General features: G+C 45.7%; 1 protein-coding gene and 1 long non-coding RNA gene across 2 annotated transcripts; one reads left to right on the forward strand and one right to left on the reverse strand.

Annotated features, from left to right (window-relative positions):
• The first annotated feature begins 3,159 nt into the window (after positions 1-3,159).
• Positions 3,160-11,501, forward strand: LOC115155410 (small ubiquitin-related modifier 1). The gene is made up of 5 exons (XM_029702008.1): positions 3,160-3,305; positions 6,630-6,704; positions 6,892-6,969; positions 8,888-8,959; positions 11,065-11,501. Exons 1-5 carry the CDS (start codon positions 3,294-3,296, stop codon positions 11,131-11,133), a joined length of 306 nt encoding a protein of 101 aa, XP_029557868.1. The 5' UTR covers positions 3,160-3,293; the 3' UTR covers positions 11,134-11,501.
• Positions 11,502-15,899: 4,398 nt separating this feature from the next.
• On the reverse strand, positions 15,900-16,117 carry LOC115155412 (uncharacterized). Its single transcript, XR_003868065.1, has 2 exons — positions 16,010-16,117; positions 15,900-15,973 (listed from the first exon to the last, which is right to left on the reverse strand). It is a non-coding gene; the product is annotated as an uncharacterized LOC115155412 (long non-coding RNA).
• Between the last annotated feature and the right edge of the window lie 204 nt (positions 16,118-16,321).

The following is a 16,321-nucleotide window of genomic DNA, read 5'->3' on the forward strand; positions in this document are numbered from 1 at the left end:
GATTCTGGAGGAAGCAGGTACAAAAGTATCTATATCCACAGTAAAACGAGTCCTATATCGACATAACCTGAAAGGCCGCTCAGCAAGGAAGAAGCCACTGCTCCAAAACCGCCATAAAAAAGCCAGACTACAGTTTACAACTGCACATGGGGACAAAGATTGTGCTTTTTGGAGAAATGTCCTCTGGTCTGGTGAAACAAAAATAGAACCGTTTGGCCATAATGACCATCGTTATGTTTAGAGGAAAAAGGGGGAGGCTTGCAAGACGAAGAACACCATCCCAACCATGAAGCACGGGGGGGGCAGCATCATGTTGTGGGGGTGCTTTGCTGTAGGAGGGACTGGTGCACTTCACAAAATAGATGGCATCATGAGGTAGAAAAATTACGTGGATATATTGAAGCAACATCTCAAGACATCAGTCAGGAAGTTAAAGCTTGGTCTCAAATGGGTCTTCCAAATGGACAATGACCCAAAGCATACTTACAAAGTTGTGGCAAAATGTCTTAAGGACAACAAAGTCAAGGTATTGGAGTGGCCATCACAAAGCCCTGACCTCAATCCAATAGAACATTTGTAGGCAGAACTGAAAAAGTGTGTGAGCAAGGAGGCCTGCAAACCTGACTCAGTTACACCAGCTCTGTCAGGAGGAATGGGCCAAAATTCACCCAACTTATTGTGGGAAGCTTGTGGAAGGCTACCTGAAACATTTGACCCAAGTTAAACATTTTAAAGGCAATGCTACCAAATACTAATTGAGTGTATGTAAACTTCTGACCCACTGGGAATGTGATGAAAGAAATAAAAGCTGAAATAAATAATTCTCTCTACTATTATTCTGACATTTCACATTCTTAAAATAAAGTGTTGATCCTAGCTGACCTGAGACAGGGATTTTTTTGACTAGGATTAAATGTCAGGAATTGTGAAAAAACGAGTTTAAATGTATTTGGCTAAGGCTAAACTGTATCTATTAGAACACAGAGGGTTCTCGTTAATGGAAGGCTCTTTAATGCAAATTCAGTTGAGTGTGGTTTACCGCATGGCAGCCGGCTAGGGCCATTACTGTTTCCTGTTTTTACAAATGACCGTCCACTGAGCTTGAATAAAGCCTGCGTGTCTATGTACGTTGATGACTCAACAGTAAACACGTCGACTACCACAGTAAAATAGCTAACTGACACCCTTAGCATAGAGCTACAGTCAGTTCTAGAATAGGTAACTACCAATAGGTTTAACATAGAGCTGCAGTCAGTTATAGAATGGGTAACTACCAATAGGTTTAACATAGAGCTCCAGTCAGTTATAGAATGGGTAACTACCAATAGGTTTAACATAGAGCTGCAGTCAGTTATAGAATGGGTAACTACCAATAGGTTTAACATAGAGCTGCAGTCAGTTATAGAATGGGTAACTACCAATAGGTTTAACATAGAGCTGCAGTCAGTTATAGAATGGGTAACTACCAATAGGTTTAACATAGAGCTGCAGTCAGTTATAGAATGGGTAACTACCAATAGGTTTAACATAGAGCTGCAGTCAGTTATAGAATGGGTAACTACCAATAGGTTTAACATAGAGCTGCAGTCAGTTATAGAATGGGTAACTACCAATAGGTTTAACATAGAGCTACAGACAGTTATAGAATGGGTAACCAGCAACAGACTGATGCTAAATATGTCAAAAACTTAAATCATCATTTTTTGGAACAAATCACTCGCTCGACACTAAACTATTATTGAATAATGTGGCTATTGAGCAAGTGGAGAAGACTAAACTGCTGGGTGTAACCCTAGATAGCAAGCTGTCATGGTCAAAACATATAGACTCAATGGTTGCTAAAATGGGAAGAGGTTTGTCCATGATAGAGCGTTGATTTGCCTTCTTGACATCTCAGTCGACCAGACAGGTCCTACAGGCCCTAGTTTTGTCGCACCTGGACTACTGCTGCCCAACTGTGTTGTCATGTGTGGCAACGAAGGACAAAGGTGAATTGCAGTTGGTCCAGAACAAAGCTGCACGTATCGCACTTAGATGTACACGGAGGGTGAATTTCAGGAACATGCATGTCAATCTCTCCTGGATCAAAGTTGAGGAGAGATCGACTGCATCACTATTGTGTTGAAGGTACCGAACTGTCTGTTAAAGCAGTTGGCAACACAGTTCAGACACTCATCGATACAAAACAAGACATGCAACCAGAGGTCTCTTCATAATCCCCAGGTCCAGAACAGAGGCTGGGAAACGCACAGTATTAAAGAGTTATTAGGTTATTAAATTATTGCATCTGAGCTCCTAGAGTTTGTGGCTCTCTCTTTTCTTTTCCAAGTGTTCTGAAAACACCTCGGCTAAACAGGTGTGCGTTTCTTTCGCCTCCAGAGGAACCATTGGACTCAACATGGGCCAGCATCCCTGTAGGCTTTTGACACCTTGCAGAGTCCATGCCCCGACCAATTGAGGTGGTTCTGAGGGTAGAAGGAGGTGCAACTCAATATTAGGAAGGTGGCTAGAGAGTTGGGCCAGTAACCGAAAGGTTGCTGGATCGAATCCCTGAGCTGACAAGGTAAAAATCTGTCCTTCTGAACAAGGCCGTTAACCCACTGTTCCCCGGCCGTCAATATAAATAATAATATGTTCTTAATTATGTTCTTAACTGACTTGCCTAGTTAAATAAATAAAAAAGTCCTAATGTTTTGTACAGTCAGTGTATAATGCCAGAAGAGAAGCTGCATCTGCCTAATTACAGACAAGTTGACTAAGAAATAGCAGAAACACATCTAAATCAGGAAGAAAAATGTCTGCACCCCCTGTTAAAACTCGTTTAGCCGTCTCTGACTGTAGACTACAGGTCACTTTTTATATTATTGGTTTAGAGTGGGGTGTAGGCATCAGATTCTCACTTTATCACATAGGCTATAGTCGGTTGCTGATGGTTTATTAGCTATTGTGGTCTGTTGCGGGTGAACAAACAGCTGACCTGCGCACCACTACAAAGACGCGTGTCTATACAGCCTCTCCGCATCAGGACTGAACTGAACTGAATCCGTTCATCTCCACTCGACACTCGCAGCGTGACAAAACATCTTCAATTAGGACACCAGGCGTGTCCGTATAGCCCCTCTTCCGGGGAGAGCTTCTTCCGGGGACATCCTCTTCCGGTAAGAGCCTCCTCTTCCTAATGACGTCGCGTAGCTACCGTTTTGGTAGTCGAGGGTTCGTTGAAGAAAAGCGAAGCGATTGTTGTCAACAACACGGGTTTTTAACACTGCCCTAGTTAATATACAGAGAACAAGATGTCAGATACAGTAAGTGATAACTATAACCTATACCAGTTACCACCAAAAACAGTACATTTAAACCACGAGTGAGTCACAAAACGTATACCAGTTCGCTAGCGATGTTTAATAACCACCGTGTTAGCAGCTAACGTTAGCTACGTACAAATACATTGCTGCTAGGTTATCTAGCTAGTTCGATATTAGCTAGCTAACTTAACTAGGTAGTTAGAGCAGTGGGCTCATAGCTAAATTACAAAAACGATAACTAGCTAGGCATGTTAGTTTAAACCAGAGGACATAAATAGCCAACTAGCTATATGTTTTGAGAGGGAAAGCAGGTCCATTGTTAGCTTAACGTCGCTAACTAACGTTAGTATGCTTATCGATGCATCGCCAGGTTTCCATCTTACCTTTTTATGCGAGAGTAAAAGTTATGACAGGCCTGATGGAAATAATTTTTACCCCTCCGGTAAACTTTCCAAATGTCGACAAAAAAAACCCAAAATATGTTAAATATATTTTATTTTTTTGATCGCTAAAATTAATTATATGAGAAATGTCGGTGGAAACGCTTTTAAGAGCAAATACTGACACGACCATCATATCTAAGTAAACTTGGAGTCACAAGACATGTTGTGTGGATCGGAAAAGCGTGTAGTTTATTAGGCTACAGATTAAATAAGTAATGATGAACTTCAAGGGGTGGTGAAAGATGATTGAGTTTGCTTCTTTCCAATAAATATTGAGGATCTTATTCTGGTGACATGATCATCGATGCTTGGCTGATATTTTGAAAAATGTCAAATAATATCTCTCTATTGTCCATAAATCTCATCATGTAGGCTATACAGGTGCCCCCCTAGCCAACAGCACGCAGATACTTAAGCAATAAGGCACTGGGTGGTGTGGTATATGGCCAATATACCACGTCTAAGGACTGTTCTTAGGCCTGCAACTTGCCATGATATCAGACCCATATCAGATCAGATATTTAACTAGGCAAGTCAGTTAAGATCAAATTCTTATTTACAATGAAGGCCTACCGGATACCATGGCTGTCAGCCAATCAGCATTCAGGGCTCGAACAACCCAGTTTATAAAGTACTTTATACCATGGCGTTGTTGAATACTCATATCTGATTGGCTTGAAGGGCTTTCTAGAGTGTACCGACAGAGGGGGTGTGGTATATGGCCAATATACCACGGCTAAGGGCTGTCCTTAAGCACAATGTGGTATATTGGCCATATACCACAACCGCCCCGAGGTGCCTTATTGCTATTATAAACTGGTTACAAACTTAATTAAAACATAAAACTTTTTTGTTGTTGTCATATCTATGGTATATGGTCTGATATGGCCCTAGTTTTGTTGCACCTGGACTACTGTTCAGTCATGTGGTCAGGTGCCACAAAGAGGGACTTAGGAAAATTGCAATTGGTTCAGAACAGAGCAGCACGGCTGGCCCTTGGATGTACACAGAGAGCTAACATTAATAATATGCATGTCAATCTCTCCTGGCTCAAAGTGGAGGAGAGATTGACTTCATCACTACTTGTATTTATGAGAGGTATTGACATGTTGAATGCACAGAGCTGTCTGTCTAAACTACTAGCACACAGCTCAGACACCCATCCATACCCCACAAGACATGCCACCAGAGGTCTGTTTAAACTACTGGCACACAGCTCAGACACCCATGCATACCCCACAAGACATGCCACTAGAGGTCTGTTTAAACTACTGGCACACAGCTCAGACACCCATCCATACCCCACAAGACATGCCACCAGAGGTCTGTTTAAACTACTGGCACACAGCTCAGACACCCATCCATACCCCACAAGACATGCCACCAGAGGTCTGTTTAAACTACTGGCACACAGCTCAGACACCCATCTATACCCCACAAGACATGCCACCAGAGGTCTCTTCACAGTCCCCAAGTCCAGAACAGACTATGGGAGGCACACAGTACTACATAGAGCCATGACTACATTGAACTCTATTCCACATCAAGTAATTCATGCCAACAGTAAAATTAGATTGAAAAAAAAACAGATAAAAACACACCTCATGGAACAGCGGGGACTGTGAAGCAACACAAACATAGACACAGACACACATACACACGATAACATACTGACTATACACACCTGTACACATTGATGTTGTGTTATAGATATGTGGTAGTAGAGTAGAGGCCTGAGGGAACACACTTAATATATTGTGAAATGTGTTTCTGAATGTATTGTAATGTTTTTAAGATGTGTAACTGAAAGATGTGTCGTTAATGGAATAATAAATATAAATATGTCACGGCTGTCAGACATTCACCTACTTTATAATTCCCTTTATAAACTGGGTGGTTCTAGCCCTGAATGATGATTGGCTGACAGCCGTGGTAAATGAGATCGTATACCATGGGTATGACAAACTTTTTTTTTTTTTAAATGTTCCAATTATGTTTGTAACCAGTTTTATAATAGCAAAAAAGCACATTGGGTGTTTGTGGTATATAGCCAATGTACCACAGCTAAGGGCTGTATACAGACACGTTGTGCTTAAGGACAGCCCTTAGCCGTGGTATATTGGCCATATACCACACCCCCTCTGCCTGTACGCTCTAGAAAGCCCTTCAAGCCAGTCAGATATGAGTATTCAACAATGCCATGGTATAAAGTATTGCATCTGTGCACTCTATTACAGTAAAATAATGTGTCAGTGTGACCTATTCTGTTGGACCAAACCTTAAATTCAAATAGCGACCTGAAACCGGTTGTCAGAGGAAGGTGTGATCTCTCATCTTTGTTGTTGTAAGTGGCAGGGGGAGGGGCTTGATGTGGCAGGGGAAGGGGCTTGATGTGGCAGGGGAGGGGCTTGATGTGGCAGGGGGAGGGGCTTGAGGGGGGAGGAGCAGGGGAGGGGCTTGAGGGGGGAGGGGCTTGAGGTGGCAGGGGAGGGGCTTGAGGGGGGAGGAGCAGGGGAGGGGCTTGAGGTGGCAGGGGAGGGGCTTGTTGTGTGTATAAATAGGAAGGTGCACAGAAGGAGTGAAGGCGACGAGATCTAAAAGACTAATTAGCTAGCTATGCATGACAGATGTTATCTGAAATTCCCTTCCCCATAAAGCTCCTTTGCCCAGAGATAGATAATGTTATCAAACTGTCAACAACATACTGTGACGATGTTTCCTATATAGGAAAGAGCTCCCAACTTATTTGGGGATTTATGGCCTGGTCCGTTATAGTAAATGGAAACAAAAGCCATTGGGCGATAACGTCTGCAGACCTCGCTAAAACAGTAACTGTAGTTTTTAAAATACAAGCCCAGCTTCATGTCCTTTTCTCTTGAAGGACACAAAACCTTCAGGTCAAGATGGAGGAGACCAAAAGGATGGAGAGTACATCAAACTGAAAGTGATCGGTCAGGTAAGAAGAAGTTAGGAGTAGGACAATTATACTGAAGATGCTGGTGATAAGTAGCTGTATATAAGTTTACATAGCTAGGGTTGGGTTTATCATAGTGAATTATTTATACGATTTTAATTTTTATATCAGTTGACCCACAATTTTGAAACGTTTAATTTGGAATCTATTCATTCTTTTCCCACCTCAGGACAACAGTGAAATTCACTTCAAAGTGAAAATGACCACCCATCTGAAGAAGCTGAAGGAGTCTTATAGCCAGAGACAGGTAATAAGCACATCTCATTCGCAATGTCATTAAAGGGGTGAGTCCCAAATGGCACCCTAATCCCTATGTAGTGCACTACTTTTGACCAGGACCCATAGGGATACTATTAGGGAATAGGGAGCCATTTGGCATCTAGTCTAAAGTAGTGCACACTATAGGGAGCCATTTGGGACCCGACGCTGTGTGTTCCTTACCCAACGCTGTGTGTTCCTTACCCAACGCTGTGTGTTCCTTACCCAACGCTGTGTGTTCCTTACCCAACGCTGTGTGTTCCTTACCCAACGCTGTGTGTTCCTTACCCAACGCTGTGTGTTCCTTACCCAACGCTGTGTGTCCCTTACCCAACGCTGTGTGTTCCTAACGCTGTGTGTCCCTTACCCAACGCTGTGTGTTCCTTACCCAACGCTGTGTGTCCCTTACCCAACGCTGTGTGTCCCTTACCCAACGCTGTGTGTTCCTTACCCAACGCTGTGTGTTCCTAACCCAACGCTGTGTGTTCCTTACCCAACGCTGTGTGTTCCTAACCCAACGCTGTGTGTTCCTAACGCTGTGTGTCCCTTACCCAACGCTGTGTGTTCCTAACGCTGTGTGTCCCTTACCCAACGCTGTGTGTCCCTTACCCAACGCTGTGTGTCCCTTACCCAACGCTGTGTGTCCCTTACCCAACGCTGTGTGTTCCTAACCCAACGCTGTGTGTTCCTTACCCAACGCTGTGTGTCCCTTACCCAACGCTGTGTGTCCCTTACCCAACGCTGTGTGTCCCTTACCCAACGCTGTGTGTCCCTTACCCAACGCTGTGTGTTCCTAACCCAACGCTGTGTGTTCCTTACCCAACGCTGTGTGTTCCTAACCCAACCCTGTGTGTTCCTAACCCAACGCTGTGTGTTCCTAACCCAACGCTGTGTGTTCCTAACCCAACGCTGTGTGTTCCTAACCCAACGCTGTGTGTTCCTAACCCAACGCTGTGTGTCCCTAACCCAACGCTGTGTGTCCCTAACCCAACGCTGTGTGTCCCTAACCCAACGCTGTGTGTCCCTTACCCAACGCTGTGTGTCCCTTACCCAACGCTGTGTGTCCCTTACCCAACGCTGTGTGTCCCTTACCCAACGCTGTGTGTTCCTTACCCAACGCTGTGTGTTCCTAACGCTGTGTGTCCCTTACCCAACGCTGTGTGTCCCTTACCCAACGCTGTGTCCCTTACCCAACGCTGTGTGTTCCTTACCCAACGCTGTGTGTCCCTTACCCAACGCTGTGTGTCCCTTACCCAACGCTGTGTGTCCCTTACCCAACGCTGTGTGTCCCTTACCCAACGCTGTGTGTCCCTAACCCAACGCTGTGTGTTCCTTACCCAACGCTGTGTGTCCCTTACCCAACGCTGTGTGTTCCTTACCCAACGCTGTGTGTTCCTTACCCAACGCTGTGTGTTCCTTACCCAACGCTGTGTGTTCCTTACCCAACGCTGTGTGTTCCTTACCCAACGCTGTGTGTTCCTTACCCAACGCTGTGTGTCCCTTACCCAACGCTGTGTGTCCCTTACCCCACGCTGTGTTCCTTACCCCACGCTGTGTTCCTTACCCCACGCTGTGTTCCTTACCCAACGCTGTGTTCCTTACCCAACGCTGTGTGTTCCTAACCCAACGCTGTGTGTTCCCAACGCTGTGTGTCCCTTACCCAACGCTGTGTGTCCCTTACCCAACGCTGTGTGTTCCTAACGCTGTGTGTTCCTTACCCAACGCTGTGTGTCCCTTACCCAACGCTGTGTGTCCCTTACCCAACGCTGTGTGTTCCTAACGCTGTGTGTTCCTTACCCAACGCTGTGTGTCCCTTACCCAACGCTGTGTGTCCCTTACCCAACGCTGTGTGTCCCTTACCCAACGCTGTGTGTTCCTAACGCTGTGTGTTCCTCCTCTCTCTGTAGGGTGTTCATATGAGTACTTTACGGTTTCTATTTGAGGGACAACGAATCTCAGACAACCACACTCCAAAAGAGGTAGCTATGCTTTCTGTTGTGTTCTGTCTGACCCATAGCCACGTCATTTAGCCTCTTCCTGGTTGGGTTCTGTTGTGTTCTGTCTGACCCGTAGCCACGTCGTTCTGTCTGACCCGTAGCCACGTCATTTAGCCTCTTCCTGGTTGGGTTCTGTTGTGTTCTGTCTGACCCGTAGCCACGTCATTTAGCCGCTTCCTGGTTGGGTTCTGTTGTGTTCTGTCTGACCCGTAGCCACGTCATTTAGCCGCTTCCTGGTTGGGTTCTGTTGTGTTCTGTCTGACCCGTAGCCACGTCATTCTGTCTGACCCGTAGCCACGTCATTTAGCCGCTTCCTGGTTGGGTTCTGTTGTGTTCTGTCTGACCCGTAGCCACGTCGTTCTGTCTGACCCGTAGCCACGTCATTTAGCCGCTTCCTGGTTGGGTTCTGTTGTGTTCTGTCTGACCCGTAGCCACGTCATTCTGTCTGACCCGTAGCCACGTCATTTAGCCGCTTCCTGGTTGGGTTCTGTTGTGTTCTGTCTGACCCGTAGCCACGTCATTTAGCCGCTTCCTGGTTGGGTTCTGTTGTGTTCTGTCTGACCCGTAGCCACGTCATTCTGTCTGACCCGTAGCCACGTCATTTAGCCGCTTCCTGGTTGGGTTCTGTTGTGTTCTGTCTGACCCGTAGCCACGTCATTTAGCCGCTTCCTGGTTGGGTTCTGTTGTGTTCTGTCTGACCCGTAGCCACGTCATTCTGTCTGACCCGTAGCCACGTCATTTAGCCGCTTCCTGGCTGGGTTCTGTTGTGTTCTGTCTGACCCGTAGCCACGTCATTCTGTCTGACCCGTAGCCACGTCATTTAGCCGCTTCCTGGTTGGGTTCTGTTGTGTTCTGTCTGACCCGTAGCCACGTCATTTAGCCGCTTCCTGGTTGGGTTCTGTTGTGTTCTGTCTGACCCGTAGCCACGTCATTCTGTCTGACCCGTAGCCACGTCATTTAGCCGCTTCCTGGTTGGGTTCTGTTGTGTTCTGTCTGACCCGTAGCCACGTCATTTAGCCGCTTCCTGGTTGGGTTCTGTTGTGTTCTGTCTGACCCGTAGCCACGTCATTCTGTCTGACCCGTAGCCACGTCATTTAGCCGCTTCCTGGCTGGGTTCTGTTGTGTTCTGTCTGACCCGTAGCCACGTCATTCTGTCTGACCCGTAGCCACGTCATTTAGCCGCTTCCTGGTTGGGTTCTGTTGTGTTCTGTCTGACCCGTAGCCACGTCATTTAGCCGCTTCCTGGTTGGGTTCTGTTGTGTTCTGTCTGACCCGTAGCCACGTCATTCTGTCTGACCCGTAGCCACGTCATTTAGCCGCTTCCTGGTTGGGTTCTGTTGTGTTCTGTCTGACCCGTAGCCACGTCATTTAGCCGCTTCCTGGTTGGGTTCTGTTGTGTTCTGTCTGACCCGTAGCCACGTCATTCTGTCTGACCCGTAGCCACGTCATTTAGCAGCTTCCTGGCTGGGTTCTGTTGTGTTCTGTCTGACCCGTAGCCACGTCATTCTGTCTGACCCGTAGCCACGTCATTTAGCCGCTTCCTGGTTGGGTTCTGTTGTGTTCTGTCTGATCCATATCCTTGCAGGACCTGGTGGTTTGGGTGTCAAGCCTCCTCTGGTTTAAAGGAACGATTCACCCATTATGAATGTCGTGTTGTTCTATCGATTCCCGAGGGTCATTTCATGTTTTCTTGGTGTATCTGAGCTATTGCCGTACCAGCAGGCAGAAATACAGCCGTGGCGGGGGAGTTTCCACCATATGAGCCCAATTCTGATTATTTCCCTCCACTAATTGGTATTTTGAGCAATCACATCAGATCTTTCGCTGATGATAATTGAGCAAAAGATCAGAACTGGGCTGCTTTTGTAAACACAGCCGTTGTGTTTCTCCATCTAAACATCTCTCTCTCTCTCTCTCTCTCTCCCTCTCTGTCTCTGTCCCTCTCCGTCTCTCTCCGTCTCTCTCTCTTTCTCTCTTTCTCTCTTTCTCTCTCTCTCTCTCTCTCTCTCTCTCTCTCTCTCTCTCTCTCTCTCTCTCTCTCTCTCTCTCTCTCTCTCTCTCTCTCTCTCTCTCTCTCTCTACTGTAGCTGGGGATGGAAGATGAGGACGTCATCGAGGTCTATCAGGAACAGACTGGAGGACTTCGGAATAATTAGTCTACCTGGATTTAACTTTTTTTGTTGATGATGATATTGTATTTTATATTTGTACAATTACTGAGTGATTTTTGTTTTGGCTTTGTGTTCCTCTCAGTGGTAGAGAGGAGAGAATAACTGTCTGAATAGCTGTTATCGTCACCTGGTCCCTGGTTCTGTTTGTGCTGTTGTGCCAACTTGCGTGGCAAAAAGTTGGCACAAACAGACTGGCACTCGGGCTCTATCTGTTTGTGCTGTTTTGAAAACTCTTATGAAGGCGTGACGATGACTGTAGGAGTTGGCAAGACGGCACAGAATGTATTACAGAGTAGAAGTGCTGATCGGGGATCAGTTTTGCCTTTAAGAATCATAGGGGATTTAAAAAAAAATTTAACCAGGCAAGTCAGTTAAGAACAAATTCTTATTTACAACGACGGCCTACCAGGGAACAGTGGGTTAACTGCCTTGTTCAGAGGCAGAACCACAGATTTTTCTATTTTTTTTACCTCGTCAGCTCGGGGATTCGATCCAGAAACCTTTCGGTAACTGGCCCAACGCTCTAACCACTAGGCTACCTGCCGCCCCATTGACTACATGGACAAGAGGGACCTGATTCCTAGATCAGCACTCCTACTGTTATATGATTACAGCCACCAGAACAAGGCTACTATGATTCCCCCCCATGTGGTCCATCAGAAGACTCATTTGGTTGGATAGATGTTTTCTTCAGACCCCCCCCCCCCGTAGCTTCAGTTTGCTTGATTGGCATCCGTCCCCCATATATAGCTTTTGACAGTATATATTTTACTAGCTATAGATCCATACCATTTTATTGAAGATCCAGGTAACTGCCAAAGTACAAGGAAACATTAACATAGTGTGTTAATAGGGGGCGTTGGGTCACCACGAGCCAGAACAGCTTCAATGCACCTCGGCGTAGATTCTACAAGTGTCTTGAACTCTATTGGAGGGATGAGACACCATTCTTCTTCCACGAGAAATTCCATTATTTTGGTGTTTTGATGATGGTGATGATGGTGGTGGTGGCGGCGGAAAACCGTTTTCTCAGGCACCGCTCCAGAATCTCCTGTAAGTGTTCAATTTGGGTTGAGATCTGGTGACTGAGATGGTCGTGGTCTTTGGGTTTTATCGTTTAAAAAAAAAAATGCTCATCAAACCATTCGGTGACCTCTCAAGCCCTGTGGATGGGGGGGCATTGTCATGGTAACCAAAATAATGTCCTGCTCAGCATTTTTTTTTTTTTGCGTCACCCTAAGCATGATGGGATGTTAATTGCTTAATTAATTTGGGTTACAACACCTGTGTTGAAGCATCTGCTTTCAATATATTTTGTATCCCTCAGTTACTCTAAGTGTTTTTTCCTTTGTTTTGGCAGTTACCTGTAGCTAGCACGCCACTGTTATTTCCTGACTTTTATGTCAAGGTGTTATTCAGTTGTTACTGTACAGATGGTATGTTATACGACTTCAATAAGGTCTCATCCTCGGGTTCACTCAAAACGCTTGTCCACAGTCTAAAGTAACACACCAGGGGTATTTTAATAACCATCGAGTTCCAATTCACTGCCTGTCTCTTTCTGTTAGAGAACTGGTCAAATACCTTTTTATTAAAGGCTCTATTCAATCAGCATCGTCGAAGTTCAGCTTTACAGCGGGATTGAAATATAAAGACACCGTTCCCGCTTTACCGGAAGACTTCGTTCCCGGTAAACGCTGCACATGTCGTAGACTCAACCGGGAGACTTCATTCCCGTTAAACGCTGCACATGTCGTAGACTCAACCGGGAGACTAAATTCCCGGTAAACGCTGCACATGTCGTAGACTCAACCGGGAGACTACCGCGGAATCTCTTCAGCTTTCCAGATTGAAGAGGGCTCTTAATCCGTAGTACATAATTTGTACTCTGAACTGTATAGTACTCTGTAGTACTGATCTGATCAGTATAGTACTCTGTAGTACTGATCTGATCTGTATAGTACTCTGTAGTACTGATCTGAACTGTATAGTACTCTGTAGTACTGATCTGAACTGTATATTAATTACTTTTTAAAGGCCCAGTGCAGTCAAAAACTAGATTTTCCTTTGTTTTTGTATATATTTCCACACTGAGGTTTGATTAATATTGTGACAATACTGATAATGCCCTTTTAGTGTAAGAGCTGATTGAAAATACCTGTTTTTGTTTTGGTGGGATAAAATTTTAGCCTTGTAATTTAATTAATAGACCGAAATGGGAGTTCCAAACCTCTCTGCCAATAGTTTTCCATGTTCCCCTCCCCCACTCAGAACCTCTCTACCAATAACAGCTGAGTTCCCCTCCCCCACTCAGACCCTCTCTACCAATAACAGCTAGGTTCCCTCCCCACTCAGACCCTCTCTACCAATAACAGCTGAGTTCCCCTCCCCACTCAGACCCTCTCTACCAATAACAGCTAGGTTCCCTCCCCACTCAGACCCTCTCTACCAATAACAGCTAGGTTCCCTCCCCACTCAGACCCTCTCTACCAATAACAGCTAGGTTCCCTCCCCACTCAGACCCTCTCTACCAATAACAGCTAGGTTCCCTCCCCCACTCAGACCCTCTCTACCAATAACAGCTAGGTTCCCTCCCCCACTCAGAACCTCTCTACCAATAACAGCTAGGTTCCCTCCCCACTCAGACCCTCTCTACCAATAACAGCTGGGTTCCCTTCCCCACTCAGAACCTCTCTACCAATAACAGCTGGGTTCCCTCCCCACTCAGACCCTCTACCAATAACAGCTGGGTTCCCCTCCCCACTCAGACCCTCTCTACCAATAACAGCTAGGTTCCCCTCCCCACTCAGAACCTCTCTACCAATAACAGCTGGGTTCCCTCCCCACTCAGACCCTCTCTACCAATAACAGCTAGGTTCCCTCCCCACTCAGACCCTCTCTACCAATAACAGCTAGGTTCCCTCCCCACTCAGACCCTCTCTACCAATAACAGCTAGGTTCCCTCCCCACTCAGACCCTCTCTACCAATAACAGCTGGGTTCCCTCCCCACTCAGACCCTCTCTACCAATAACAGCTAGGTTCCCTCCCCACTCAGACCCTCTCTACCAATAACAGCTAGGTTCCCCTCCCCACTCAGACCCTCTCTACCAATAACAGCTAGGTTCCCCTCCCCACTCAGACCCTCTCTACCAATAACAGCTAGGTTCCCTCCCCACTCAGACCCTCTCTACCAATAACAGCTAGGTTCCCTCCCCACTCAGACCACTCCAAGACAGTCCTCGCAAAAATTCTTGCTTAAGAAATTGCTCTGCTCTTTTTAATTGAAAACAATCACAGTAAGGTACTCCGTTGTTACCCAGAACCGATTTTGATATTGCCTTACAGCCTTTCATCCATTTTCTCTTTTTGTAAAAATGACTGGTAAATGTAACACGTTGGTAAACAGTATTGACCTTTTCACTCCCACAAAACCCATCAGTACTGTACTTTATTAATGACAGGATAAAGGCTGTTAGTTCCCGTCCAAAATACTGAGCACTTTCTGAATTCTGACAAACCCTTGTATAGCAAACGTTATAGCATTGTACACACTTCATATTTTCTAAAAGAAAATCATGCATTCAAATGTTACCCCTCTTGTATATTTTGTATACGCCTTTTTTTATATATATATATATTTTATGTGAGTAAGACTTTGTTTTCTTTTATATAATTGTATTATTGCACTGCATCTCATGTTATTAGTTGTCTCATTTCAGGAGGGGAGACCATCATATGCAGTTTGGGTACGCTGTACGCGGGTGATCAGTTTGGGTATGCTGTACGCGGGTGATCAGTTTGGGTATGCTGTACGTGGGTGATCAGTTTGGGTATGCTGTACGTGGGTGATCAGTTTGGGTATGCTGTACGTGGGTGATCAGTTTGGGTGTGCTGTACGCGGGTGATCAGTTTGGGTACGCTGTACGCGGGTGATCAGTTTGGGTATGCCGTACGCGGGTGATCAGGTTGGGTATGCCGTACGCGGGTGATCAGTTTGGGTATGCCGTACGCGGGTGATCAGTTTGGGTATGCCGTACGCGGGTGATCAGTTTGGGTATGCCGTACGCGGGTGATCAGTTTGGGTATGCCGTACGCGGGTGATCAGTTTGGGTATGCCGTACGCGGGTGATCAGTTTGGGTATGCCGTACGCGGGTGATCAGTTTGGGTATGCCGTACGCGGGTGATCAGTTTGGGTATGCCGTACGCGGGTGATCAGTTTGGGTATGCCGTACGCGGGTGATCAGTTTGGGTATGCCGTACGCGGGTGATCAGTTTGGGTATGCCGTACGCGGGTGATCAGTTTGGGTATGCCGTACGCGGGTGATCAGTTTGGGTATGCCGTACGCGGGTGATCAGTTTGGGTATGCCGTACGCGGGTGATCAGTTTGGGTATGCCGTACGCGGGTGAATAGTTTGGGTATGCCGTACGCGGGTGATCAGTTTGGGTATGCCGTACGCGGGTGAATAGTTTGGGTATGCCGTACGTGGGTGATCAGTTTGGGTATGCTGTACGTGGGTGATCGTACCTAAAGCTACTCAGGTATCTACTCTTCTCCTCTGCTGAAGCAAAGCAGAGGTCTAGCAGTAAAGGATTGTACATCCCCTCAAATGGCACCCTATTCTCTTCATGTAGGGCACTATTTTTGACCCGGACCCTATTAAGTGTAGACAATGTCTCACTGCGTTGAGCCATAGAATCACTTTGATTTAAGTCACTCTTTAGAGATGTATATATATTTTTATTTTTACTTTAGTTGCCATGGAAGTGATGCAATGCATACAGTGCGTGTATTCCGGAATAGCACCTTATTCCGGAATAGCACCTTATTCCGGAATAGCACCTTATTCCGGAATAGCACCTTATTCCTTTTATAGTGTGTTACTTTTGACCAGAGTCCTTGTTAATAGGGTGCCATTTTGGTGCCATTTAGGTGTGAAGACACTGGAAAGGTTTGAGGTTGTAAGATTTTTTTCTTTTTAAATAAAACATCATAACAGTTTCTCTCTCTGACTTGTGATAATATATCATTGTAGTGGCTAAATTGTCCAATTTTATAATTGCCTCAATACAATTTCCATCCAGATCCTTTAGCCACAATGGACAGTAGTGATATGTTCGTCTTGACGAATCCGATGTCATGAGTTTGTTTTTTGGGAAAAAATAATCAATT

This window comes from Salmo trutta, chromosome 20 (genome assembly GCF_901001165.1).
Source record: "Salmo trutta chromosome 20, fSalTru1.1, whole genome shotgun sequence".
Classification (NCBI taxonomy): Eukaryota; Metazoa; Chordata; class Actinopteri; order Salmoniformes; family Salmonidae; genus Salmo; species Salmo trutta.